Here is a 27,425-nt window from a genome sequence, read left to right as displayed (position 1 = left end):
AAATGGTAATTCATAAATAATAAGTGAGCATTGCATTTGCAGCTCCTACATTAATAAAAACATTTAAAGGGTAGTTTTAAACGTGATCTCTGAACGAGCTCCGGCAACTCGTGGCCCAGCTGGCTTTTCTGACACTGACACAGCTTTACTGACATTGCTAGGCTGCGGTTGCGTTGCTAGCCTGTGGGCGAATCGCAGATCTTCACGGGGGTGTTCCAGTTGCTCTACTGGTGGTGTTCCTGCCTGATGACATTGAAGACGTTGCATTGCACCAACCAATGGTTGTGCGCCACGTCATCGACTGTCGGGCATTACATTCCTATATCATATGACGTGGTTAGCTGAAATGTTAAACACCTATCCAAGCTTTGTGAGATCTGGCAGCTGTCTGCAATGTAGTCAGGCAGGAATGGCACCCATGTGATATAGTGGAGCGGTGTAGCAATCTAATGCCCGACTGCCAATGGCGTGGCATGCACATGACGTGCGATGCAACTGTTGGTTGATACAATGCATTATCTGACAATTTGGTCAGGGCCTGGAACATGACCCTCAACTAGTTGAATCAGATATGTTAGGTTAAGGTTGGACTGAATACCAACAGGATGGTAGATCTCCAGGAAGAGAGTTAGGTAGATCTGTTGACATCTATGTAAGTACAAGGTGGGGTTTATTGGTGCGGACCGTAGCAGAATTTCCTTTTTCAATGTAAAACTAAAAACAAGCGTTTCTTATAGGACAAGTTCAGGTAGTCCCTTGCAGTTTCAGTTCATTTTCATTCTGTTTGGTGCCTATTGAATACGACCCTGTACTGCCTCCAACCAAGTCCCAGGCTTTTGTGGGCTCACTGCCCCACAACGGCTCATTTACACTTCTATAGTTTCAGTTTTGTTTTTGTGTAGAGAGCAGTCTCACTAATTGGGCGTTGACCAATGGCCGACCAAGATTCTACTTTATGAATTCAGAAAGACTGCCACTGCTCAAAGGAAAGATCAAAAGCAATAATGTACTGGTCGTGGTCTCCCATTTCATCTGTGTGTAGTGTCTTTAGATTGGTCTGTTACGCTGGTCGCAGCAAGACTCTTTACTGCCACACAATCAGAGTTGGTGGCAATTGCTTTTGGTACAGCATGATTGAAAAAAACTCTCACAAGGGTTGAGTTTGAATATATTAGTAGACAAGTAGAACATTTTAGGGCACAGTGTGAATTGCATTGACTCTTGAATTACAAGAGACAATATAATATAGAACAGTAAAAATACATAAAAAAACGGACATTATACAGCTGTGCCAGGAAAATAACCTCTCCCTCAATGTCAACAAAACAAAAGAGCTGATAGTGGACTTCAGGAGACAGCAGAGGGAGCACGCCTCCATCCACATCGACGAGACCGCAGTGGAGAAGTGAAAAGCTTCAAGTTCCTCTGCGTACACATCACTGACAATCTAAAATGGTCCACCCTCATAGACAGTGTGGTGAAGAAGGCGCAACAGCGCCTCTTCAACCTCAGGAGGCTGAAGAAATTTGTCTTGGCCCCTAAGACCCTCACAAACTTTTACAGATGCACAATTGAGAACATCCTGTCGGGCTGTATCACCGCCTGGTACGGCAACTGCACCGCCCACAACCGCAGGGCTCTCCAGAGGATGGTGCGGTCTGCCAAACGCATCACCGGGGACACACTGCCTGCCCTCCATTCCACCTTCAGCACCCAATGTCACAGGAAAGCCAAAAAGATCATCAACCACCAGAGCCACGGCCTGTTCACTCCGCTATCATCCAGAAGGCGAGGTCAGTACAGGTGCATCAAAACTGGGACCTAGAGACTGGAAAACAGCTTCTATCTCAAGGCCATCAGACTGTTAAATATCACTACCCAGTACTCTGAACTTAGTGACTTTCACTAGTCGACTACTACCCGGTTACTCAACCCTGCACCTTAGAGGCTGCTGCCCTATGTACATATCATGGAATCACTGGTCACTTTAATGTTTACATACTGTTTTACTCATTTCATATGTATACACTGTATTCTAGTCAATGCCACTCCGACAATGCGCATCCTAATATTTATAGATTTCTTAATTCCATTCTTTTGCTTCTAGATTTGTGTGTATTGTTAGCTGCTATAGCACTGTTGCGAAACAAACAAACATTTCGCTACACTCGCAATAACATCTGCTAAATATGTGTATGCAACCAATACAAATTGATTTGAATATATCATAGAATCATGTAGACGTTACATGTATCTCTACCAGTATAGAGTCTTTTTATTTTTTATTTCACCAAGTTCTCATTTACAACTGCGACCTGGTCAAGATAAAGCAAAAGCAGTGCGACACAAACAACAACAGAGTTACACATGGAATAAACAAGCGTACAGTCAATAACACAATAGAAAAAAGTCTATATACAATGTGGGCAAATGGCGTTAGGAGGTAAGGCAATAAATAGGCCATAGTAGCAAAGTCATTACAATTTAGCAAATTAACACTGGAGTGATAGATGAGCAGATGATGATGTGCAAAGTCTGATAGCATAATGTAGGAAATAGTGGGAATGGCTTTGTCCCAGCAGGTAGAACTGAGAAGATGTCAACTGTCAGTGCTCTCTGAGTGTAACGGCTGTTGGAAGGAAATGACCTCTATGGCCAGGGCGTGACGCTGAGTGGAGGGAGGTCGTGAAAGGGGTGCGATGGATCACTCATGTCTTTGAGGAGTAAAATGATGGCTTCCTATCTACATGGCATTAATGTCACCATCCACGGCCAAACGACGTGAGAGTAGAGCTGGGGAGCAGGGGGGGAAAATTACTCGCTCAAGCTCTTTCTCCAACTCTTTGGTGCAACTGACAAGCTGAACATCACCATACTCCAGCACAGCATACTTGGATACATGAGCCTTTGTAATATTGTTATAATATTCTTATACTCCATATAATGTATATCAGCACCATGTCACCAGGTCAAATTCCTGGTACATGTATATGTTCTTGGTTAAGCTTGTTCTGATTTTACAGCCCATTGTTAGACAATGATTTGGAAACAGAAGCAAAATCAACATTACAATTACCACACAGTAACATGACAATAGTGTACCGCATCAGCCGACATATCATGGAAACAGCCTCACTAGTAAGTCCTAGCAATAATCAGTGGAGTAGGTTCTTAGTGTGTTAATGGCTAAAGGCACAAAGCTTATACCGTAACATGCCTTATTGCATCCTGGATGTGAATAATGTGAAGTCAGTATCATCTACTATGGGGTTTACCTTGCGCGTCATCTCGTATTATGCCTTAGTGATTTCTTAGCTGATTATGGCCCACTTCTCATATGAAGTCTGTGGTAAGTATACTGATCCATATATGACATTGGATTAGGATATGTGTTAACAAGTGTCCTTCTGTTCTTAGGACAAAGAAGATCGTAAATTTTTCCTGATCAAAGAGAGGTTTTGAAAGCCTTATTTGACCAGGGAATGACCAGGAGAGGTTCGCCTCTGCTGGCTGAGGCAGACACCTGAACTGGACTGTCAGAGAGTGTGGTGGAGGTGAGGGTCATTAATGTTCTGTTTTATATTCTGTGAACATAAGAAATGGTTCTGTGTTTCTGTAATATCTACCTGGGTTCTGGGCAAAACATTTGGTTTAGGACTACTTCCTGTGGCCTTACTGAGGATTCCCCTTTTATATAAGACATTCATTGAAAGCATCCTAACCTGCTGTCACGCCTTGGTCTTAGTGTTTTGTGTTTTCGTTATATATTTTGGTCAGGCCAGGGTGTGACATGGGTTTACGTGTTGTGTTTCGTATTGGGGTTTTATAGGATTTGGGATTGCTAGGTTTAGGGGTGTGTCTAGTTAGGCTTGGCTGCCTGAGGCGGTTCTTGATTGGGTTTGCATAGCAGTAGCGGGACTGGAGAGCCATCACACTGCTGCAGTGTTATGAAGGAACTGATAACTGGAGTGCCTGTACAGATACACTACTGCCCTAAACGTTTACATTAAGAATCACAGAGAACATCCTATAAAAAAAATATTTTGCTTTCTTGTGCTTCTCGTTGCCTCTGATTGGGAACCGTATTTAGGTAGCCTGAGTTCGCTTTGTCTTTCGTGGGTGATTGTTCCTGTCTCTGTGTAGTGTTCACCAGATAGGCTGTAATAAGTTTCACGTTCCGTTTGTTGTTTTCGTATTTTGTATAGTTATTTCATGTATCGTCACTTTTCATTCATTAAAGACATGAGTAACCACCACGCTGCATTTCGGTCCGACTCTCTTTCAACAAACGAAGAACGCCGTTACACCTGCTTCATTGAGTGATATGGTTCGGCAGGGTCAAGTCTCAAAGCAGTCTCAAAGCGTCTCAAAGCATCCCATCATCCCATCACCATCACATTTTTCATTTATTACAAATAATAATAATTATAATTACTGTTGTGTAATTGGGCAGCAAACATTTACCAATAAATCTATCTTTGATTATTATAGCATCTATTTTATATTATCATAGCATCTATTTGACGATCATCAGATGATGACAATAAACTTGTGTTTGGCTCAATATAATATAATTTAATCGGTATTCTCATGAAAACGAACGGCACAAGTAATGATAGATGGACTCTCAAAATCACTCATAAATGTTTAGCCTGGTTAGATGGTTTCCAATGTGAAAAGCATTCAAACTTGTCATGTAGGACAATAATGAAAGACAGAATGAAATTATGAAAGAGGGCATTTTAATATGAGATATTCATCTAACAAGGTACACCCCAAACAGAATGGCATTTGGAGTATACATGAGGAGGTACTGTAGATGTTGACTTGGAGGGGTGTCATGATGTTATGTCAGTGTTATCATCCTGACTAAACCAGTTGCACATTACAAGCATCTACGCCTAATCTGAATCCTAAAGGAACCCACCGCTCTTCACAGACCTATTTTTGTACACTTGACATTTCTGCCAATACAATGTACAAATTCTTGCTTGGCATGGCATCATGACAATAATGAAAGCCAGAAAGAAATCATGAAAGAGGCCTTCTGTGCGATGTTTCTTGCATTACCATGACTGATCAAAACTTGTTTTCTCATGGGTCTCTCTTGTCTCTATGTGGCAGACATAAAGTGAGAAAAATGTTTCGAACATCGAATCCCTGTATCGAATCGCAATACATATCGTATCGGTACCTAAATATTGTGACATGTTATTGTGAGGTCCCTGGTGATTCTTAGAAGAATGTCTTGACTCCCCCCCCCCCCCCTTTTTTTCTGGTTTGTCAAACTTTATTCCCACGTACACATTTTTAGAAGCAACTGCTGTAAAAGACGGGCGTCGTTGTTGTTGTGTGTGTGTGTGTGTGTGTGTGTGTGTGTGTGTGTGTGTGTGTGTGTGTGTGTGTGTGTGTGTGTGTGTGTGTGTGTGTGTGTGTGTGTGTGTGTGTGTGTGTGTGTGTGTGTGTGTGTGTGTGTGTGTGTGTGTGTGTGTGTGTGTGTGTGTGAGGCACATAGCCGAAATATTAAAATAAAGGTAATTTTGACATTAGTTAAGTCTACCCGTCATTACAAATAATGATGATTACTGTTGTATAATTGGGCAGCAAACACCCTACCGATTTTTCATTTACCAATAAATCTATGTTTGATTATTATAACTCATGGCACCTATTTGACGATCATCTGATGATGACAAGAAACTTGTGTTTGGCTCAATATAATTACTCTTGTAGAATTGAACAGCAAACCAGCTAAGAATGGATAGTATTTAAGGACTGACAATAAAATCCATCACTAATAGGACTCCCACCAGAAAACAACAACAGACGATGGCAAATAAACTTAATGACTTTTACATGATTTCTCTGCCAAGTGTGTTGAAGGGATAGCCCCCTTTAAAAAAAAAAATTCCACCTAAATGACATACCCAAATCTAACTGCCTGTATCTCAGGCCCTGAACCAAGGATATGCATATTCTTGGTACCATTTGAAAGAAAACACTTTGAAGTTTGTGGAAATGTGAATTGAATGTAGGAGAATATAACACAATAGATCTGGTATAAGAAAATACAAAGAAAATAACCACCGTTTTTTTCTACCACCAAAAATAGAAGAAAAAAAAATATAGGACAAAACAGACATCATGACAAGAGAGACACCACAACACTACATAAAGATATACCTAAGACAACAACACAAACAAGACAACAGCACAAAGGTCAAGGTAGAGACAACAATGCATCAAGTGAAGCAGCCACAACTGTCAGTAAGAGTGTATATGATTGAGTCTTTGAATGAAGAGCTGGAGATAAAACTGTCCAGTTTGAGTGTTTTTTGCAGCTTGTTCCTGTCGCTAGCTGCAGCGAACTGAAAAGAGGAGTGACCCAGGGATGTGTGTGCTTTTTGGACCTTTAACAGAATGTGACTGGCAGAAAGGGTGTTGTATGTAGAGGATGAGGGCTGCAGTAGGTATCTCAGATAGGGGGGACTGAGGTCTAAGAGGGTTTTATAAATAAACATCAACAGTGGGTCTTGTGACGGGTATACAGAGATGACCAGTTTACAGAGTATAGTATAGAATGCAGTGATGTGTCCTATAAGGAGCATTGGTGGCAAATCTGATGGCCGAATGGTGAAGAACATCTAGCCGTTCGAGAGCAACCTTACCTGCCGGTCCATAAATGACGTCTCCGTAATCTAGCATGGATAGGATGGTCATCTGAATCAGGGTTAGTTTGGCAGCTGGGGTGAAAGAGGAGCGATTACGATAGAGGAAACCAAATCTAGATTTAACTTTAGCCTGCAGCTTTGATATGTGCTGAGAGAAGGACAGTGTACCGTCTAGCCACACTCCCAAGTACTTGTATGAGGTGACTACCTCAAGCACTAAACCCTCAGGAGGTAGTAATCACACCGGAGAGGAGAGGGGCATTCTTCTTACCAAACCACATGACCTTTGTTTTGGAAGTGTTCAGAACCAGCCCATACAATAGCAATCATCAGAAATCAAGCAATATCAATCAGAAAATGGGGCGCCCCTGACCCACTAGTTGGTCAGAAAGTTCAAATCTTCGTTTCATATCGTGGTGTAGCTGTACTGTACAGACAATGACACAATAACGCAAGATCACAATTCCAGCATGGCCGACAACCACAACTCCCTTGCCCGCTATAGGAAGTTAAATGGTAATTCATAAATAATAAGTGAGCATTGCATTTGCAGCTCCTACATTAATAAAAACATTTAAAGGGTAGTTTTAAACGTGATCTCTGAACGAGCTCCGGCAACTCGTGGCCCAGCTGGCTTTTCTGACACTGACACAGCTTTACTGACATTGCTAGGCTGCGGTTGCGTTGCTAGCCTGTGGGCGAATCGCAGATCTTCACGGGGGTGTTCCAGTTGCTCTACTGGTGGTGTTCCTGCCTGATGACATTGAAGACGTTGCATTGCACCAACCAATGGTTGTGCGCCACGTCATCGACTGTCGGGCATTACATTCCTATATCATATGACGTGGTTAGCTGAAATGTTAAACACCTATCCAAGCTTTGTGAGATCTGGCAGCTGTCTGCAATGTAGTCAGGCAGGAATGGCACCCATGTGATATAGTGGAGCGGTGTAGCAATCTAATGCCCGACTGCCAATGGCGTGGCATGCACATGACGTGCGATGCAACTGTTGGTTGATACAATGCATTATCTGACAATTTGGTCAGGGCCTGGAACATGACCCTCAACTAGTTGAATCAGATATGTTAGGTTAAGGTTGGACTGAATACCAACAGGATGGTAGATCTCCAGGAAGAGAGTTAGGTAGATCTGTTGACATCTATGTAAGTACAAGGTGGGGTTTATTGGTGCGGACCGTAGCAGAATTTCCTTTTTCAATGTAAAACTAAAAACAAGCGTTTCTTATAGGACAAGTTCAGGTAGTCCCTTGCAGTTTCAGTTCATTTTCATTCTGTTTGGTGCCTATTGAATACGACCCTGTACTGCCTCCAACCAAGTCCCAGGCTTTTGTGGGCTCACTGCCCCACAACGGCTCATTTACACTTCTATAGTTTCAGTTTTGTTTTTGTGTAGAGAGCAGTCTCACTAATTGGGCGTTGACCAATGGCCGACCAAGATTCTACTTTATGAATTCAGAAAGACTGCCACTGCTCAAAGGAAAGATCAAAAGCAATAATGTACTGGTCGTGGTCTCCCATTTCATCTGTGTGTAGTGTCTTTAGATTGGTCTGTTACGCTGGTCGCAGCAAGACTCTTTACTGCCACACAATCAGAGTTGGTGGCAATTGCTTTTGGTACAGCATGATTGAAAAAAACTCTCACAAGGGTTGAGTTTGAATATATTAGTAGACAAGTAGAACATTTTAGGGCACAGTGTGAATTGCATTGACTCTTGAATTACAAGAGACAATATAATATAGAACAGTAAAAATACATAAAAAAACGGACATTATACAGCTGTGCCAGGAAAATAACCTCTCCCTCAATGTCAACAAAACAAAAGAGCTGATAGTGGACTTCAGGAGACAGCAGAGGGAGCACGCCTCCATCCACATCGACGAGACCGCAGTGGAGAAGTGAAAAGCTTCAAGTTCCTCTGCGTACACATCACTGACAATCTAAAATGGTCCACCCTCATAGACAGTGTGGTGAAGAAGGCGCAACAGCGCCTCTTCAACCTCAGGAGGCTGAAGAAATTTGTCTTTGCCCCTAAGACCCTCACAAACTTTTACAGATGCACAATTGAGAACATCCTGTCGGGCTGTATCACCGCCTGGTACGGCAACTGCACCGCCCACAACCGCAGGGCTCTCCAGAGGATGGTGCGGTCTGCCAAACGCATCACCGGGGACACACTGCCTGCCCTCCATTCCACCTTCAGCACCCAATGTCACAGGAAAGCCAAAAAGATCATCAACCACCAGAGCCACGGCCTGTTCACTCCGCTATCATCCAGAAGGCGAGGTCAGTACAGGTGCATCAAAACTGGGACCTAGAGACTGGAAAACAGCTTCTATCTCAAGGCCATCAGACTGTTAAATATCACTACCCAGTACTCTGAACTTAGTGACTTTCACTAGTCGACTACTACCCGGTTACTCAACCCTGCACCTTAGAGGCTGCTGCCCTATGTACATATCATGGAATCACTGGTCACTTTAATGTTTACATACTGTTTTACTCATTTAATATGTATACACTGTATTCTAGTCAATGCCACTCCGACAATGCGCATCCTAATATTTATAGATTTCTTAATTCCATTCTTTTGCTTCTAGATTTGTGTGTATTGTTAGCTGCTATAGCACTGTTGCGAAACAAACAAACATTTCGCTACACTCGCAATAACATCTGCTAAATATGTGTATGCAACCAATACAAATTGATTTGAATATATCATAGAATCATGTAGACGTTACATGTATCTCTACCAGTATAGAGTCTTTTTATTTTTTATTTCACCAAGTTCTCATTTACAACTGCGACCTGGTCAAGATAAAGCAAAAGCAGTGCGACACAAACAACAACAGAGTTACACATGGAATAAACAAGCGTACAGTCAATAACACAATAGAAAAAAGTCTATATACAATGTGGGCAAATGGCGTTAGGAGGTAAGGCAATAAATAGGCCATAGTAGCAAAGTCATTACAATTTAGCAAATTAACACTGGAGTGATAGATGAGCAGATGATGATGTGCAAAGTCTGATAGCATAATGTAGGAAATAGTGGGAATGGCTTTGTCCCAGCAGGTAGAACTGAGAAGATGTCAACTGTCAGTGCTCTCTGAGTGTAACGGCTGTTGGAAGGAAATGACCTCTATGGCCAGGGCGTGACGCTGAGTGGAGGGAGGTCGTGAAAGGGGTGCGATGGATCACTCATGTCTTTGAGGAGTAAAATGATGGCTTCCTATCTACATGGCATTAATGTCACCATCCACGGCCAAACGACGTGAGAGTAGAGCTGGGGAGCAGGGGGGGAAAATTACTCGCTCAAGCTCTTTCTCCAACTCTTTGGTGCAACTGACAAGCTGAACATCACCATACTCCAGCACAGCATACTTGGATACATGAGCCTTTGTAATATTGTTATAATATTCTTATACTCCATATAATGTATATCAGCACCATGTCACCAGGTCAAATTCCTGGTACATGTATATGTTCTTGGTTAAGCTTGTTCTGATTTTACAGCCCATTGTTAGACAATGATTTGGAAACAGAAGCAAAATCAACATTACAATTACCACACAGTAACATGACAATAGTGTACCGCATCAGCCGACATATCATGGAAACAGCCTCACTAGTAAGTCCTAGCAATAATCAGTGGAGTAGGTTCTTAGTGTGTTAATGGCTAAAGGCACAAAGCTTATACCGTAACATGCCTTATTGCATCCTGGATGTGAATAATGTGAAGTCAGTATCATCTACTATGGGGTTTACCTTGCGCGTCATCTCGTATTATGCCTTAGTGATTTCTTAGCTGATTATGGCCCACTTCTCATATGAAGTCTGTGGTAAGTATACTGATCCATATATGACATTGGATTAGGATATGTGTTAACAAGTGTCCTTCTGTTCTTAGGACAAAGAAGATCGTAAATTTTTCCTGATCAAAGAGAGGTTTTGAAAGCCTTATTTGACCAGGGAATGACCAGGAGAGGTTCGCCTCTGCTGGCTGAGGCAGACACCTGAACTGGACTGTCAGAGAGTGTGGTGGAGGTGAGGGTCATTAATGTTCTGTTTTATATTCTGTGAACATAAGAAATGGTTCTGTGTTTCTGTAATATCTACCTGGGTTCTGGGCAAAACATTTGGTTTAGGACTACTTCCTGTGGCCTTACTGAGGATTCCCCTTTTATATAAGACATTCATTGAAAGCATCCTAACCTGCTGTCACGCCTTGGTCTTAGTGTTTTGTGTTTTCGTTATATATTTTGGTCAGGCCAGGGTGTGACATGGGTTTACGTGTTGTGTTTCGTATTGGGGTTTTATAGGATTTGGGATTGCTAGGTTTAGGGGTGTGTCTAGTTAGGCTTGGCTGCCTGAGGCGGTTCTTGATTGGGTTTGCATAGCAGTAGCGGGACTGGAGAGCCATCACACTGCTGCAGTGTTATGAAGGAACTGATAACTGGAGTGCCTGTACAGATACACTACTGCCCTAAACGTTTACATTAAGAATCACAGAGAACATCCTATAAAAAAAATATTTTGCTTTCTTGTGCTTCTCGTTGCCTCTGATTGGGAACCGTATTTAGGTAGCCTGAGTTCGCTTTGTCTTTCGTGGGTGATTGTTCCTGTCTCTGTGTAGTGTTCACCAGATAGGCTGTAATAAGTTTCACGTTCCGTTTGTTGTTTTCGTATTTTGTATAGTTATTTCATGTATCGTCACTTTTCATTCATTAAAGACATGAGTAACCACCACGCTGCATTTCGGTCCGACTCTCTTTCAACAAACGAAGAACGCCGTTACACCTGCTTCATTGAGTGATATGGTTCAGCAGGGTCAAGTCTCAAAGCATCCCATCACTCTACAAATGAAGAACCATCCATAAATCCAAACAATTTTACTAAGACACACCCACTGTATGACCAGTACTAACGGCTGCTGTCAGGTCGAAGGTTCAAAACCCTACTCTGTAGAACAAACAGGGCACAAGTCATTCATATCAACCAGCATCAGGTTCCTAAATCCAGGATGACTAAACCGGAACCCACCACTTACAGTATACTTTCTGTGATAGTTATGTTGTATTTAAGTGAAGTGTTGAATGTCCTGTGTTACGTGTGAAGTATTCCTTCATCCATTGTTGTCGGGCTATTGGATTCAATATAGATCATTCGTTGTATAGAAGGGCTCCTTTTTCAATCATCTGCAAGATAAAAAGCTGAGTTGGTGGAGCAATATTTTTGTCTAACCTTTTAATAAAGTATTACGTACAATTACAATGTGATGCAGTATTCTTTACTATTGTGTTGTCTTCCTAATGTTTCCTCTAGAATTGGTTAGGGAATGAAAGAAGAAAATTGTCCCAGGGTCAAGCTGTCCCTCATAAAACGAAGCTCTACAAACGTAATGTGCCAGCTTACAAACTGTTTATGAGAGACCACCATAAAGCAAAAGGTTTGTGCAGGTTTGGCACTTTTTTGGTATTTTACCCCCTTTTTCAATCTTGTCTCATCGCTACAACTCCCCAACGGGCTCGGGAGGTGAATGTCAAGTCATGCATCCTCCAAAACATGACCCGCCAAACAGCGCTTTTTAACACCCGCCTGCTTAACCCGTAAGCCAGCCGCACCAATGTGTCGGAGGAAACACCCTTCAACTGACGACCGAGGTCAACCTGCAAAAGCCCGGCCCACCACAAGGAGTAAAGGAGTAAAGCCCCCCCCCCCGGCTAAACCCTCCCCTAACCCGGACGACACTGGGCCAATTGTGCGCCGCCCTATGGGCCTCCAGATCACAGCCGGTTGTGATACAGCCTGGGACCGAACCTAGGTCTGTAGTGACACCTCTAGCAGTGCGGCGCCACCCGGGAGGTCAGGTGTGGCTTTATTTACCTGTTAAATTGCAAAAGCAAGGCGGGCATTCAAGTATTGTGGACTATATGCATTTCTCAGTCAGTGTGTCTTTGATGTAGGTTAATTATTATATCTAGATTAATTATCACAGGGTTTCCCTTCAGAACTTTTGGGGTGTAACAACAAATTCTCAAGTCTACTGTCTCCATCTGACACATATTTTTTTACATTGTTTCAACAAGTAAATGTTATGTTGTTGTAATGCCCTGATAGAATAGATAGATTAAACAATAGATAGATAAAACAATGTCACTGTTATTGTCATGTTTTCTGTTGTATGTCAGGAGTTATGGAAGGTACACAGGACAAATGGCAGGCATTACCACCTGACACAAAACCCCATTACAGTGAGGAGGCAGGCAAACTACTGTCAGGAGATCAGGAGTTGAAAGAGAACCTGAAGGCATTAAAAGTCTAAGTTTACTGAAGAAGGTTGAAATCAACGGTGGCAATATATAGGGTCACAATAGTAAGTCATGACATTTTGAAACTTTTACCTCAAAAAAATAATGGATTTGGATTTGATAGTTGGAGTTAGATTTGAGATACAGATTTAAGATACAAAGAACAGGCATTTTTCTTATGCTTTGCAGTCTTTTCCTATAAATATGCTGTTGTAGCAAACTGACTCCTACATCTGTACATTTATAATGCCTTTAAACACACTCATACAGCACTGGGCCTCTTTTATTGTTAGGCAAACCTGCAGCTTCACAGTCAGTTTAAGGGTTTGACAAGGCTATGGTGCAAGGAGTACAAGCCTTATTCAACCAGAAGTATAGTATATATAATTTTATTTTTAGGTAACTATTAAAATGTACTGTATATCTGTGATTCAACAATTAAATAACGGTCCTGCTCCTGCTTATAGCTGTGCCTTGTTTACATTGTTGATATTCAAGAAAGCAGATTTCTAGATCACTGGTAGAAGCTTAGAATAATCTGTACACTTGGGGTATGCCAGGTGGGATATAGAGTTAAAAAAGCCCTCTCACTGGCATGGACGGACTATCTAGCATTTTGGAGGCAGGCCGTGGCATCAAGTTCACAATAAGTAAGATGCAATGCTCTTTACAATGTTTCAATGCAGAATTGTAATGTCTTGGTCATTGAGATGAACAACATTGACATGTACAGTACAGGCAGTGGCTTGACATATTACTCCCTGTAATCCTAGATTCAGATCATTCAGGTGAGAAAAAACATCACCCAGATAGGCCAGTCGTGTCAGAAACTCGTCATCATGCAAGTGGTCAGACGAGTGAAAATTATGGTCAGTAAAGAAATCTTTAAGCCCTTCTCTCAATTTTAAAAAATGTGTCAATACTTTGCCCCTTGATAACCAGCGCACTTCTGTATGTTGTAAAAGCGTTACATGGTCTTTGCCCATATCAATGCATAGTGCAGAAAATACACGAGAGTTCAGGGGCCTTGCTTTAACAAAGTTAACCATTTTCAGTGTAGTGTCCAAAACATCTTTCAAGCTGTTAGTCATTCCCTTGGCAGCAAGAGCCTCTCGGTGGATGCTGCAGTGTACCCAAGTGGCGTCGGGAGCAACTGCTTGCACGCGTGTTACAACTGCTTGCACGCGTGTTACAACACTATGTCTCCCTGTCATGGTTTTTGCGCCATCAGTACAGATACCAACACATCTTGACCACCAAAGTCCATTTGATGCTGTCCAAAGCTGTCCAGTTCTTTAAAAATATCATTTCCTGTTGTCCTGGTTTCCACAAGAGGATATCTTCCTTAATTGACCCCCCATAAACGTAACATATACCAGGAGCTGTGCCAGGCCCGCCAAGTCTGTTGACTCATGCAGTGGTAAATGCATAGAATTCACTGGCTGGTATGCAAAGCAGTAATTGTTTAAAAACATCTCCTGCCATGTCACTGATCTGTCATGAAACTGTTGTTTGATGAAGGCATTGTCTGTATAGTTTTTTTGGCCTTTCCACCAGCATTGTCCCAGCCATATCCACAGCAGCAGGAAGAATGAAGCCTTCCACAATAGCATGGGGCTTGCCTGTCCTTGCCACTTACCTTATAAGATGCTTCTAGCCCCTTCTTATTAATATTATCTGTTGCTTTTATACAAGTCTTACTACCCAAAGGTCATCTTAATTCTTGCAAAAAACTCCTGTGGCTTATTTTTCAAATTGCCATGTTTTGTTTCTAAATGTCTGCGCAAGAGTGAAGGTTTCATTGAGTTGTGAGATAGTACTTTTGCACTTATAACACACTGTCTGTGGTAAGGCACTACTCCCAATATAAGTGAACCCCAAATCAATGTAGTTCTCATCATATTTGCGCCTCTTCGATGGTCCAACGTCCCTGTCTGTTGTTCGGTGCTTTCCCGTCTAAGGGGGCAGTAGCTCTTTGGCTGCATCAGATTCACAACTGTCAGTGTCCATGCTAGCGGGGCTAACCACAAATGTAGAATTACTGATGCTAGCATTGGATGTGCTCATGGAAGTAGAACAACTTGTATTGTCGACAGGTGCAGGTGTAGTACTGCTGGTTGTAGCAGTACTACTAGTAGAGCTGGTATGTGTCTCTATGGACCGGGATTCCTTAGAAAAAAACATTTATCAATTTTCGAGCAAACGGAATGAGCAGCAGCCAGGTTTGGCTATATACAGACCGTTAGTGGAATTCCTGTGAGAGAGTAACGGTTCATGTGATTGGATGTTAATTATTTGACTAGGCTACCTGTATTTGATATTGTGTTGTTATTTCGCTGAACACTAGATGGTTGAGTTTTATTTTTGGCAGTGAAACGAGGCTACTTAGGGCGAGAAAGAAACTTCAACCAAATATAAATGACTGTATGAAAATGTGAAGATTTGATTTTTTATTTAAAATGTGAATCACATTTTTATTTGGCGGACCCCCGACAGCATTGTGCGTACCCCAGTTTGGGAATATCTGCATAGAGCATCCATTTTTATTTATACGTTTATTTGGATAGGGAAAATGTACAGTACAGCAAAAACATACTGTATGTTAACAGCTCATCTACATCTGTAGTCCCCGTTTACTAATGCTGAAATTCTTCCACCTGTCAACAGAAAAACAATGCCAATTGAAACAGCATATCTGATCCGAAAGGATAATTACTAGAAGACAACAGCACATAACCCTGTGGAAGCCAAAGCTGTCTGTGTGTGGCATCGTACATATTAAGCAGCTCTTACCCACTATTCAGGGTCAAGATTCAGATGGACAACAGGCAATCAAGCAGGTAGTTGGCCAGGTACAAAGAGGCTTCTTAGCTAATAGAGCACAGATGTGTGGCAAACAAACTGCAGTTACATAAACATCTGGTTTTCATCGTCTAGGTGAAATCTTGGTGGGGCAAAATCAAAAAAATATATTTTGATGCATGCCAGCAAAGCCACTCCCCAACAATACATTAAATGGTGACAAAGGGTGGCCACAAACTGTTGGGGTCTACATAAAGCTGTACCAACAGCAGTCCCAACACCTTACCACTGTTAGACCTGGCTATCAGCGGAGCCTTGTCTGGCAGCGAAACAGTTCATTCAGCCTCATTTTTTGCCTTTGCTGATATGGCTGACTTGCTTAAACAAATGTTGTTTCTACTGACAATCTACTGACAACATGGCATCGGTGATGACGAGAGGATAGGAGGCAATCCGTCATTTTGATTAAGACATTAATGAGCGAGCTAGTCTGGACGTAGTCAATATAACTATTTGTTCAGCACTTCTTAAATGTACAGCAACAGAATTCAGTACATGGGCCTTTCTTACAGTGCTCTCCCTGTACACCAAATTAGAACCGTAGGATAAATAAAGAGCATATAAGCAGACAATGAAAGCTCTTACAATATTTGATAATTACATTTCTCTAAAACAGGTTATAGGCTACATATGTACCACCAAGTCAGAACAGTAGGCTAAATTCTGAGTGGAAAATTGACCAGATATTCAGGTCGGAGCTCTAGAAAGAGGCTAGAGTTCCCGACTTGCAATTCAGAGTTGGATGACCGTTCAAAATGTATTTTCCAAGTTGGAGCTTGTTTTTTTCAGAGTTCCCAGTTGTCTTGAACTCACTGAAGTCTGAGATTTCCCAGTTCTGAGTTTCAAGTTGTTTTCAGCGCAGCAGAAGTCATGCTGGACTGCCAGTAGATTGTCGACTTTATTCATGATGATGACTGCTAGCTAAGATTTTGAAAGTATGATGTTAACATGATCAGTCCAATCAAAGCTAATGTCGATATAACGTGATTTGATGTCATTTTAGCTATGGTCAATGACCTTGAGCCTTCTTGGATGGGCACTTCAAATGTAACTCTATGGCAGCACCCAAGGGGCTTGACTTTTCGAGCTCTCCCTGTAGATTTTGCGGTGACTTTGTGTCCCCATGAGTGACAGAACACTGAGCCAATCACGGCGCAACTAGAGAACATTACCAACCCCTACGCTCTGTATTGTCCGCTGGATGCCTCACTACCACAGAAAGCACTGAGCTAGGCTGAAACACCTGTATTTTGGTGCTGCCTTTCTAAAGATAGCAAAAAAAGAGACCTTGTTCATACGCAGCTTTATTAACTCAATTATAAAAATGTAAGTTTTTAAAATATTTTTTTGCAATTGTTTGCAAACTGATATGTGACAAGCATTAACACCAAAAGAACATTCAAAACAAGCTCTGCCCCACATGCCCACTGTTAGACGGCCACTGTGGGTAAAGATGAAATCTCGAGTCTGTATTTTATTTGAGTGGTTTATTAATATCTTGACCAGCATAAAAAAATGAGCCTAAATTATTCTTATTTACAGTACAGTAGCAAATCACTTACATAATAACAACTTGAAGCATTGTTCAAGATACCCAAGGACACGTGACAGTAAACATTTGAATTGTTCAAGTAGTGGTATGCACACCAGTGGTATGCTAATATGGATGTTGGAATTGAGCCAGTCTCCCTCTACTGGGATCTCTTCATTCATTAATTAAATTTTTTTTATTATAGATTTTTTAGGTACACTACTGTTAGTAATTTATGTTATTCTTCAATAACACAAACTCCGTTCAAAAGATTGGGGTCACTTAGAAATGTCCTTGTTTTTGAAAGAAAAGCACTTGTCCATTAACTTCTTGGTGACAGGGGGGCAGTATTGAGTAGCTTGGATGAATAAGGTGCCCAGAGTAAACTGCCTGCTACTCTGTCCCAGATGCTAATATATGCATAGTATTAGTAGTATTAGATAGAAAACACTCTGACGTTTCTAAAACTGTTTGAATGATGTCTGTGAGTATAACAGAACTCATATGACAGGCGAAAACCTGAGACAAATCCAACCAGGAAGTGGGAAATCTGAGGTTTGTAGTTTTTCAACTCTTTGCCATTCCAATACACAGTGTAAATGGGGTCATATTGCACTTCCTAAGGCTTCCACTAGATGTCAACAGTCTTTAGAACTTTGTTTGAGGCTTCTACTGTGAAGTGGGGGCGAATGAGAGGGGATTGAGCCCAGTATCTGGCAGAGTGCCACAGCTATTGCTTTTCTACAGACAATGGAATTCTCCGGTTGGAACATTATTGAAGATTTATGATAAAAACATCCTAAAGATTGATTCTATACTTAGTTTGACAAGTTTCTATGACCTGTAATATAACTTTTTGAACTTTTCGTCCGATGTTCAGGTGGACCTGAATGCGCGTTTGGATTTGTTTACCAAACGCCCTAATAAAAAAAGCTATTTGGATATTTTTATTTTTTTTACCTTTATTTAACCAGGCAAGTCAGTTAAGAACATATTCTTATTTTCAATGACGGCCTAGGAACAGTGGGTCAACTGCCTGTTCAGGGGCAGAACGACAGATTTGTACCTTGTCAGCTCGGGGGTTTGAACTCGCAACCTTCCGGTTACTAGTCCAACGCTCTAACCACTAGGCTACGCTAAATGATGAACTTTATCAAACAAATCAAACATTTATTGTGGAACTGGGATTCCTGTGAGTGCATTCTGATGAAGATCATCAAAGGTAAGTGAATATTTAATGCTATTTCTGACTAATGTTGACTACACAATATGGCGGATATCTTTTTGGCTGCTTTGTTGTCTGAACGCTGTACTCAGATTATTGCATGGTTTGCTTTTTCCGTAACGTTTAAAAAGAAATCTGACACGGCGGTTGCATTAAGGAGAAGTATAGCTCTAATTCCATGTATAACACTTGTATTTTCATCAATATTAATGATGAGTATTTCTGTAAATTGATGTGGCTCTCTGCACAATCACCGCATGTTTTAGAATTTTAGAATTTCTAAGCAAACAGCTGGAGGCAGGGCTTTCTCCTATAGAGCTCAATTTTTATGGAATGGTCTGCCTACCCATGTCAGAGACGCAAACTCGGTCTCAACCTTTAAGTCTTTACTGAAGACTCATCTCTTCAGTGGGTCATATGATTGAGTGTAGTCTGGCCCAGGAGTGGGAAGGTGAACGGAAAGGCTCTGGAGCAACGAACCGCCCTTGCTGTCTCTGCCTGGCCGGGTCCCCTCTTTCCACTGGGATTCTCTGCCTCTAACCCTATTACAGGGGCTGAGTCACTGGCTTGCTGGGGCTCTCTCATGCCGTCCCTGGAGGGGGTGCGTCACCTGAGTGGGTTGATTCACTGTTGTGGTCATCCTGTCTGGGTTGGCGCCCCCCCCTTGGGTTGTGCCGTGGCGGAGATCTTTGTGGGCTATACTCAGCCTTGTCTCAGGATGGTAAGTTGGTGGTTGAAGATATCCCTCTAGTGGTGTGGGGGCTGTGCTTTGGCAAAGTGGGTGGGGTTATATCCTTCCTGTTTGGCCCTGTCCGGGGGTGTCCTCGGATGGGTCCACAGTGTCTCCTGACCCCTCCTGTCTCAGCCTCCAGTATTTATGCTGCAGTAGTTTATGTGTCGGGGGGCTAGGGTCAGTTTGTTATATCTGGAGTACTTCTCCTGTCCTATTCGGTGTCCTGTGTGAATCTAAGTGTGCGTTCTCTAATTCTCTCCTTCTCTCTTTCTTTCTCTCTCTCGGAGGACCTGAGCCCTAGGACCATGCCCCAGGATTACCTAACATGATGACTCCTTGCTGTCCCCAGTCCACCTGGCCGTGCTGCTGCTCCAGTTTCAACTGTTCTGCCTTCTTATTAATCGAACATGCTGGTCATTTATGAACATTTGAACATCTTGGCCATGTTCTGTTATAATCTCCACCCGGCACAGCCAGAAGAGGACTGGCCACCCCACATAGCCTGGTTCCTCTCTAGGTTTCTTCCTAGGTTTTGGCCTTTCTAGGAAGTTTTTCCTAGCCACCGTGCTTCTACACCTGCATTGCTTGCTGTTTGGGGTTTTAGGCTGGGTTTCTGTACAGCACTTTGAGATATCAGCTGATGTACGAAGGGCTATATAAATACATTTGATTTGATTTTAGAACTACTGAACGTAACGCGCCAATGTAAAATGAGATTTTTTGATATAATATGCACTTTAGCAAACAAAACACACATGTATTGTGTAACATGAAGTCCTATGAGTGTCATCTGATGAGGATAATCAACGGTTAGTGATTCATTTTATCTCTATTTGTGCTTTTTGTGAAAAGCCTTTTTGAAATAAGACACTGTGGCTGGATTAACGCGAATTTTATCTTTAAAATTGTGTAAAATACTTGTATGCTTGAGGAATTTTAATTATGAGATTTTTGTTGTTTTGAATTTGAGGCCCTGCACTTTCACTGGCTGTTGGCGAGGTGGGACGCTATCATCCCACATATCCCAGAGGGGTTCAAATAACATAAAATCGATCCGAAATACAGTGTAGACATTGTTAAAGTTGTAAATTACTATTGTATATAGAAACTGATTTTGAATGGAATATCTACGTAGGCGTACAGAGGCCCATTATCAGCAACCATCACTCCTGTGTTCCAATGGCATGTGTTAGCTAATCCAAGTTTATCATTTTGAAATGCTAATTGATCATTAGAAAACCCTTTTGCAATTATGTTAGAATAGCTGAAAAATGTAGTCCTGCTTAAAGAAGCAATAAAATGTGCCTTCTTTAGAATAGTTGAGTATCTGGAGCATCAGCATTTGTGGGATCGATTACAGGCTCAAAATGGCCAGAAACAAAGTACTTTCTTCTGAAACTCGTCAGTCTATTCTTGTTCTGAGAAATGAAAGCTATTCCATGCGAGAAATTGCCAAGAAACTGAATATTTGTACGTGCTGTGTACGACTCCATTCACAGAACAGTGCAAACTGGCTCTAACCAGAATAGAAAGAGGAGTGGGAGGCCCCGGTGCACAACTGAGCAAGAGGACAAGTACATTAGAGTATCTAGTTTGAGAAACAGACGCCTCACAAGTCCTCAACTGGCAGCTTCATTAAATAGTACTCGCAAAACTTCAGTCTCAATGTCAACAGTGAAGAGGCGACTCCGGGCTGCTGGCCATCTAGACAGAGTTGCAAAGAAAAAGCCATATCTCAGACAGGTCAATAAAAAGAAAAGTTTAAGATGGGCAAAAGAACACTGCACAGAGGAACTCTAAATGGCCTGTGAATTATCTGAGCAAAATATATTTCATATCTCCTATTGCATGGGAATAACATAAAATAATAACATATACAGTACATTCCATAACCTGCATTATTGGCCATTATTCCCAGGCAACTCAATAAACTCAACTAGAGAAATGCATCGGGTCTTATAGCTAGTCTAAAAATGTCTTAAAAAGTCATTTGACTAAAAGAGAATTTCCCCAAGAGCTCTCCTCTTGACAGTGAATCCAAGCTGCTTCCCAAAATTCCACTAATTGCTCTACAGCAGTTTGCTATGGGGATCCATTTTTTTTCTTCTCAGTGGGTCTCTTTAGGTTGACTTGTTGTTGTTGATCCTGCGCTCTTCTTTCCACTGTCTTCTCCTGAGTAGATCCCAGAGTCCTGACTGGAGCTGCCTTGTCCTCTCTGGATGGAGGAGGAGCCACTGTCCTGCTCCGCCTCAACATCTCCCTGACCCTTGACCTGTTGCTGTTGACCCTGGCTTGTCTGCTCTACCTGTACAGCCACCACAACTGTGGCCACACAGCTCTCCTCCCGAGGCAGGAGGAGAAGGGATATTGTATCCTGTGTGTTATGCAGTATACTGCTGGGAAATGTGTGCTTTGAGACAATACTTTTTCTCTTTTTGTGGCATCTGTAGACAGGCACTGTCGTCATCAGAGCTACACAGCCCAGCAGAGGCAGCAACACCTTCCACACCGGAGGATATCCTTAGAGGGACAAACAGAGCAGGTGTCAATATAGATGTTAAGCTCAAATCTGAAAGATCCCTTTTTCAGGGACAATGTGGATTTAAATGTAATGGTGTGTAAAATGGTTCTCAATTTTACCCAGGGTCCTCACACACTGTTGCTGTGTGTATGGGCTGGTCTTATTGTACAATTTGTTGAATGCATTGACCTGCAGGCAGTACTCTGTCCAGGGCTTCAGCGGGAACAATGTTCCCTCTGTGGAGTCAAAAACTTTCTCTTGTTTCTGTATGATGTAGACAAAAGCACACAGTAAGACATATAAATAGTACTTGAGTTGAGCATTTTGAAAAAACAAAAAGGTGTGACATTGATTGATAAAGCAGTGAGCTCTACTTTTTTCAGATATCTCAACAACAACAAAAATGTCAAAAATGACTTTGTTGTCCTTAAGCCATTTTGACACAACTTTGGAAGTATGCTTGGGTCTTTAACTTCCTGACTGATGTCTAGAGATGTTGCTTCAATATATCCACATAATTTTCCTCTCTAAGGATGCCATCTATTTTGTGAAGTGCACCAGTCCCTCCTGCAGCAAAGCACCCCCACAACATGATGCTGCCACCCCCGTGCTTCATGGTTCGGATGGTGTTCTTCGGCTTGCAAGACTCCCCCTTTTTCCTCCAAATATAACGAGGGTCATTATGGCCAAACAGTTCTATGGCTGATTTATTTTGATTTTCCCATGATGTGAAGCAAAGAGGCACTGAATTTGAAGGTAGGCCTTGAAATACATCCACAGGTACACCTCCAATTGTTGAACTTCTCTATGGTAGGGGGCAGTATTTTGACATCCGGATGAAAAGCGTGCCCAAAGTAAACTGCCTGTTACTCAGGCCCAGAAGCTAGGATATGCATATATGGTACATTTGGATAGAAAACACTCTAAAGTTTCCAAAACTGTTAAAATGATGTCTGAGTATAACATAACTGATATGGCAGGCAAAAACCTGAGAAAGATCCACCCAGGAAGTGGATTTTTTTTATGTTTGTAGTTTTCCATTGACTGTCTATACAGATTCCATTGATTTAGGACTCAAATTGCACTTCCTATGGCTTCCAATAGATGTGGCTTCCAGTCTTTAGAAATGGTTTCAGGCTTGTATTCTGAAAAATGAGGGAGTAAGACCACTCTGAATGAGTGGACACTGCAGTGTCCCAGAGGTTTTTCATGTGTGCAACCAAGAGTGCGCCTTTCTTGTTTTCCTTTTATATTGACAACGCTTTTGTCCGGTTGACGTATTATTGATTATTATGACTAAAAACAACCTGAAGATTGATTATAAACATAACATAAAACCCAGTCTCTTTCACTCCTTATATTCTATGCTTCTGATTTATCATTCATTTAATATCTCAATGTTCAAAGTTTAGCCAATTCCAACAGTCATGACGTGGACCTTTCTGGGAGTAGATCATAGCCCCCCCCTCTCACTCGCTCTCCTAACCCAGGTTTATTACCTCAGGTCATAAATACCGGGTAGAAACTACCATGCCATAATCGAGGGAGAGAGTCTCCCAGAACAGAGACTTGGCCAAACACCTAAATCTCCAAAATGGGAGAATTAAACAATATGTCCACTTTTGAGAATGTGGGAAGGGTCCGTGGACACTTAAGGGACAGTTATGACGAGTGTGTTTCATTTGGGGACCTCATGAAGGACAGGAAAAACACAACTATATCTCTGAATGTGTACATTTCTCAATTATAGGGTGTGCATCTAATTCTTGTATAAAATGAATGAGTAAAGATGTAACTATTTGTGAAATGATGTAATGTGATGTTAACCTTTTTAAAATTAATTGTTTTCATCAGTAAAATATGCTCACTCAGTGGCCACGCCCAAGTGAATAGGCATTGGTTGGAAATTATGAACCAACACCTTTTCTACATTCCTATAAGAGGCCCCGTGACCCAATTCATGGCAGACTAAGCAAACCCCAGCGGGAGCTGTGGTTGCAAATGGTTGAACGACTACAACCTAATGAAATTAACTTTAGTTCCCGATGAAGTGAGGACTGGTGTCCATACATTCAAAAGGGCTAATTTCAATGTGGAAGTGACATTCGCCACGCTGGAAGGATACATTTTAACTATACCAGCCACAATACAACACGAGCTGAGTATGGCAACTTGGTATCAACTTTGAACTCTTATTCACTAAAGAAATTATACATCCTAGAAGTTGAGTTAGCAGCAGCAGCTGTAAACGTGCGTGGCCTAGGAAAGGACAGACAATCTCTTCAGAAAGACAGGGTACTACAATGTAACTGTTCAACCACACGACGACAGACGACAACGTATCCGCCCTACAACCAGAAGTATTCTTCAAAGGAGATGGGACATCTCTGCTGGGCAACTCAGGCTTCCATCTTCGAACAATCTTTCGAAGCGCAGCTCAGAGTAAATATATTTCTTGCATTTTCCTTTTTCAAATGGGAGGTTATTTAGAATGCATAAGATTCTGTATTTACGATAGCATAGCTTCATAAGGTCCGATAGAGACACAATCCTTTTGTTCCTCAGTCTTCCCGCGCTTTCATTCAAACCCAAACCCCTTTCTTTGTGTAACCAGCCGTCATATCAGTTTTGTCCGCTAGGGACATTTTCTTTTATGATATAATTAGTAATCAATGTATGATCCATCCTGTGTGATTATTTAGGTATTTAGTAAATAAACAATTCAACCAAATTTTGTATTGCTGATTCAACTTGTTAGCCAGGGTTCGTGAAGATAACCAAGAATTTTACGACGTTCAGATGAGACTGAATAAGGTGACGATTAATAATTGACTGCTATTGATATGAAAGATTAACAGGTCTTTAAGAGTTTATTCGAAAGATTACAGCTCTATAAACATTCTTCCGTGGTGCCCCGACTTCCTAGTTAATTACATTAAATGATATGTTTATTCAGGCAATATTAATTAGATAATTGATTTGATAAAATAGCATGTCAAATATAATGTAATCCATAGTAAAGACACGACAGTATGTAAGTAACAGATGGATTATGAGAGAAAACCACCAAAGCTCTTTCACGTCCTGTTTCCTGCCCTTCTTTTCTATGTCACATGGCCCAACCACACAACAGGGGACAATAACACAAGTGAGTCACTTGAGGATAGGCATTGAAGAGTGAACAAAGAAGAAATGGAAACCTTTTCTTCATCTTTGCAGGCTTCAAATACACCAAAAACTTGTTTGATCTGGCAACATTTGAAAAGGCAATGCAGCGTGTCCCTTTTAGACAGAGGACATGTTACACCCCACCCCCCGGTCTCTTATCACAGCATATCCAGCTGCTAGACTTCAAAGAAAGGACAGCACAGTTTGTTTTATAATTGGTTTGGAGGATATTATGTTACGAGAAAGGGCAGTGGAGTGGCGCGATTTGCTTGTGCTTCCGAAAGAGCTGTTCACGGCGGTTTGCCGTTTATTCCCATCTTAACAAAACTCCTACCACCACTCTACTTGTGAATCATCACTACTATTTAACCATAAAAGCCTAGCTGTTGAAGTGAGTCCTGACCTTGCTGGGTGAATGCTTCTCCCAATACTGCAGACTGAAGGACATGTCTAACACAGATCTCATGGGGGTGTTCTGCTCCGTCATTGGCTCCCTGAAGCTCACTGTTAACATGGTGTCCCCTGGATCGAACGCCACATGGGATGGGGGGCCTAGGTCCGCTGTAACACAGGAACAAACAGTGTTGTCAATGGCTACATCACAGCCTCAACTGCAATAACCTATGGCACTTGAGCACATGCTGTTTTTAAGTCTGTAGGCTAGCATTGTTCCACTTTAGACATGATTCAAATGATCAACAAACTCAAATTTTAGACCACAGTTATTTGAATCAGGTGTGTTTTATGAATCCTGTGTAGGTCAGTTGTTAGAGCATGGCACTTGCAACGCCATGGCTGTAGGTTCGATTCCCACAGTGGACGAGTATGAAAAATTTATGAAAATGTATGCACCTACCACTAAGTTTGCCTGGTTAAGAGCCTCTGCTAAATGACAAAAAATGTGTTGGAGTTGGGCTGAAACAAAAGCTTGCACACAGCCACAAAGTGTGCATGTCCAGTTACAGATGTTGTTGGCCTCACCATGTTCATCAGGAACGAACTTCAGCATGTACCAGTCTGACATCTGACCCCTGCCCTCGGCCCTCACTCTCAGTATGTATGACCCCATGTAGAAGTTCAGCTCCCTAGAGAAGTCACACCTCGCCTCAGTTATCCTGATACACATCCCTGTGTAGGACCTCCCGTCCGACTGTTTATGAGAACTATGAGGAGACAAGAGAGGAAAAATGGCTAGCTTGTTGGTGAGGTTCATTCAAGTACCAGACAGCATGCTTAAAACAGAGTAAACATATTTTTTTACTGAATATGTACCTTTTATTGTCCTGGATTAAGAAAGGCTCTTGGTACTCACAATGTGTATTGAGCGGTGAACGTGATGTTGTGATTGGCCATGGAGTGATTCCAGTCCCATTTCATGATGTATCGAGTGTTCACTGCATCCATCCTCACATTATAAGGTCTAGGCAGCGCAGCAAACACTGAGGGAAACGCCAGAATTCAGATGTTCTTTAGTATCACAGCAGTGTTGATGTTATGGTAACGTTATAGCAGAGGTGGAGGACAATGACGACATTACACCAACATCTAGGCCTACTGAGACTTTTTAGTCTGCTGGAGCAGTATCACTCTAAGACATGATAAAGCTGTTGTGGAAGGAGTGTGAAATGAATAGAATTCGAATTAATGTGGTTAAGATATGAACCACTCATAACACACCTTTGCCTAGACGAGACAGTTTACTGACATGTAGCACAGGATGTTGAGAAAGAAAAGGAAACCAAGACATCTTCAGCCTGTTATATTATGTTATGTACATAATTTTTAAACCCGTGTGGCAGCTCATCCTAAATCTGCAAAGATTGGTACAGTTCAGAGAATACACAATGACTATACACGATTAATATTGCAAGCTTTTAGATTAATTTGTAACACTTGTTTAGGTGGGATTTATTTGAATCAAATTGTCTATTCACCGCTCAATCATTGCAAAAATAAGCCGAGTGGAGCGGTCTGTCGTTTCGCTTTCATTTTGAATCAAAATATTTACCAGTGTATGCAAGGAGAAAAACTGGCCATGCAAATAGGCGTAATTTCATATCTTAATCCCTGGTCTTGATCGCTTCCCTCCCCTCTATTTCCACGTCGACCCTTCTTCAGTCACGGCGACAAGACCTCTCAAGGATGCGCGGCATTGCGTTGTTCTCATTCACGATCGTACCTTTCCGCCCCAGTACAATTCAATGTAGAAACCAACCATACACACAGGAAATCAAAATTACAGTGCTAAAAGTTAGTCACTGTCTGGAAGAAGCAGCACGCACTCTCAATGCCACACGTGACCGATACTCATTTTTTTTAAAGAACAAAAAAGTGAAATCACAAATGTAACAGAGGTCAAGTTCACAGCATGTTACAACATCAATT

At 41.8% G+C, this 27,425-nt stretch overlaps 1 protein-coding gene across 2 annotated transcripts; it reads right to left on the bottom strand.

Moving 5' to 3' along the window:
- Positions 1-21,095: 21,095 nt before the first annotated feature.
- Positions 21,096-27,333, bottom strand: LOC109870663 (interferon alpha/beta receptor 1a). 2 transcript variants are annotated; one of them, XM_020461256.2, is made up of 6 exons: positions 27,049-27,333; positions 26,353-26,479; positions 26,022-26,203; positions 25,444-25,601; positions 21,992-22,136; positions 21,096-21,871 (listed from the first exon to the last, which is right to left on the bottom strand). In XM_020461256.2, the coding sequence occupies exons 1-6, from the start codon at positions 27,095-27,097 to the stop codon at positions 21,459-21,461; spliced, it is 1,074 nt and encodes a 357-aa protein (XP_020316845.1). In that variant the 5' UTR covers positions 27,098-27,333; the 3' UTR covers positions 21,096-21,458. The 2 variants fall into 2 exon arrangements, with proteins under 2 accessions (XP_020316845.1, XP_031661568.1); XM_031805708.1 differs by lacking the exon at positions 27,049-27,333 and adding an exon at positions 26,718-26,996.
- Between the last annotated feature and the right edge of the window lie 92 nt (positions 27,334-27,425).

This window comes from Oncorhynchus kisutch, linkage group LG26, assembly GCF_002021735.2.
Source record: "Oncorhynchus kisutch isolate 150728-3 linkage group LG26, Okis_V2, whole genome shotgun sequence".
Taxonomy (NCBI): domain Eukaryota; kingdom Metazoa; phylum Chordata; class Actinopteri; order Salmoniformes; family Salmonidae; genus Oncorhynchus; species Oncorhynchus kisutch.
Note: the sequence above shows the minus strand (reverse complement) of the source record. Positions and strands in the feature narration are given on the sequence as shown.

Coding starts and splice junctions, on each gene's coding strand:
- LOC109870663 (XM_031805708.1), bottom strand. CDS start 26,787: ATGTCTTGGTTTCCTTTTCTTTCTCAACATCCTGTGCTACATGTCAGT. Junction 26,204..26,352: donor TTCACCGCTCAATACACATT/GTGAGTACCAAG, acceptor GTCTCCTCATAG/TTCTCATAAACAGTCGGACG. Junction 25,602..26,021: donor GTTCGTTCCTGATGAACATG/GTGAGGCCAACA, acceptor CCTGTGTTACAG/CGGACCTAGGCCCCCCATCC.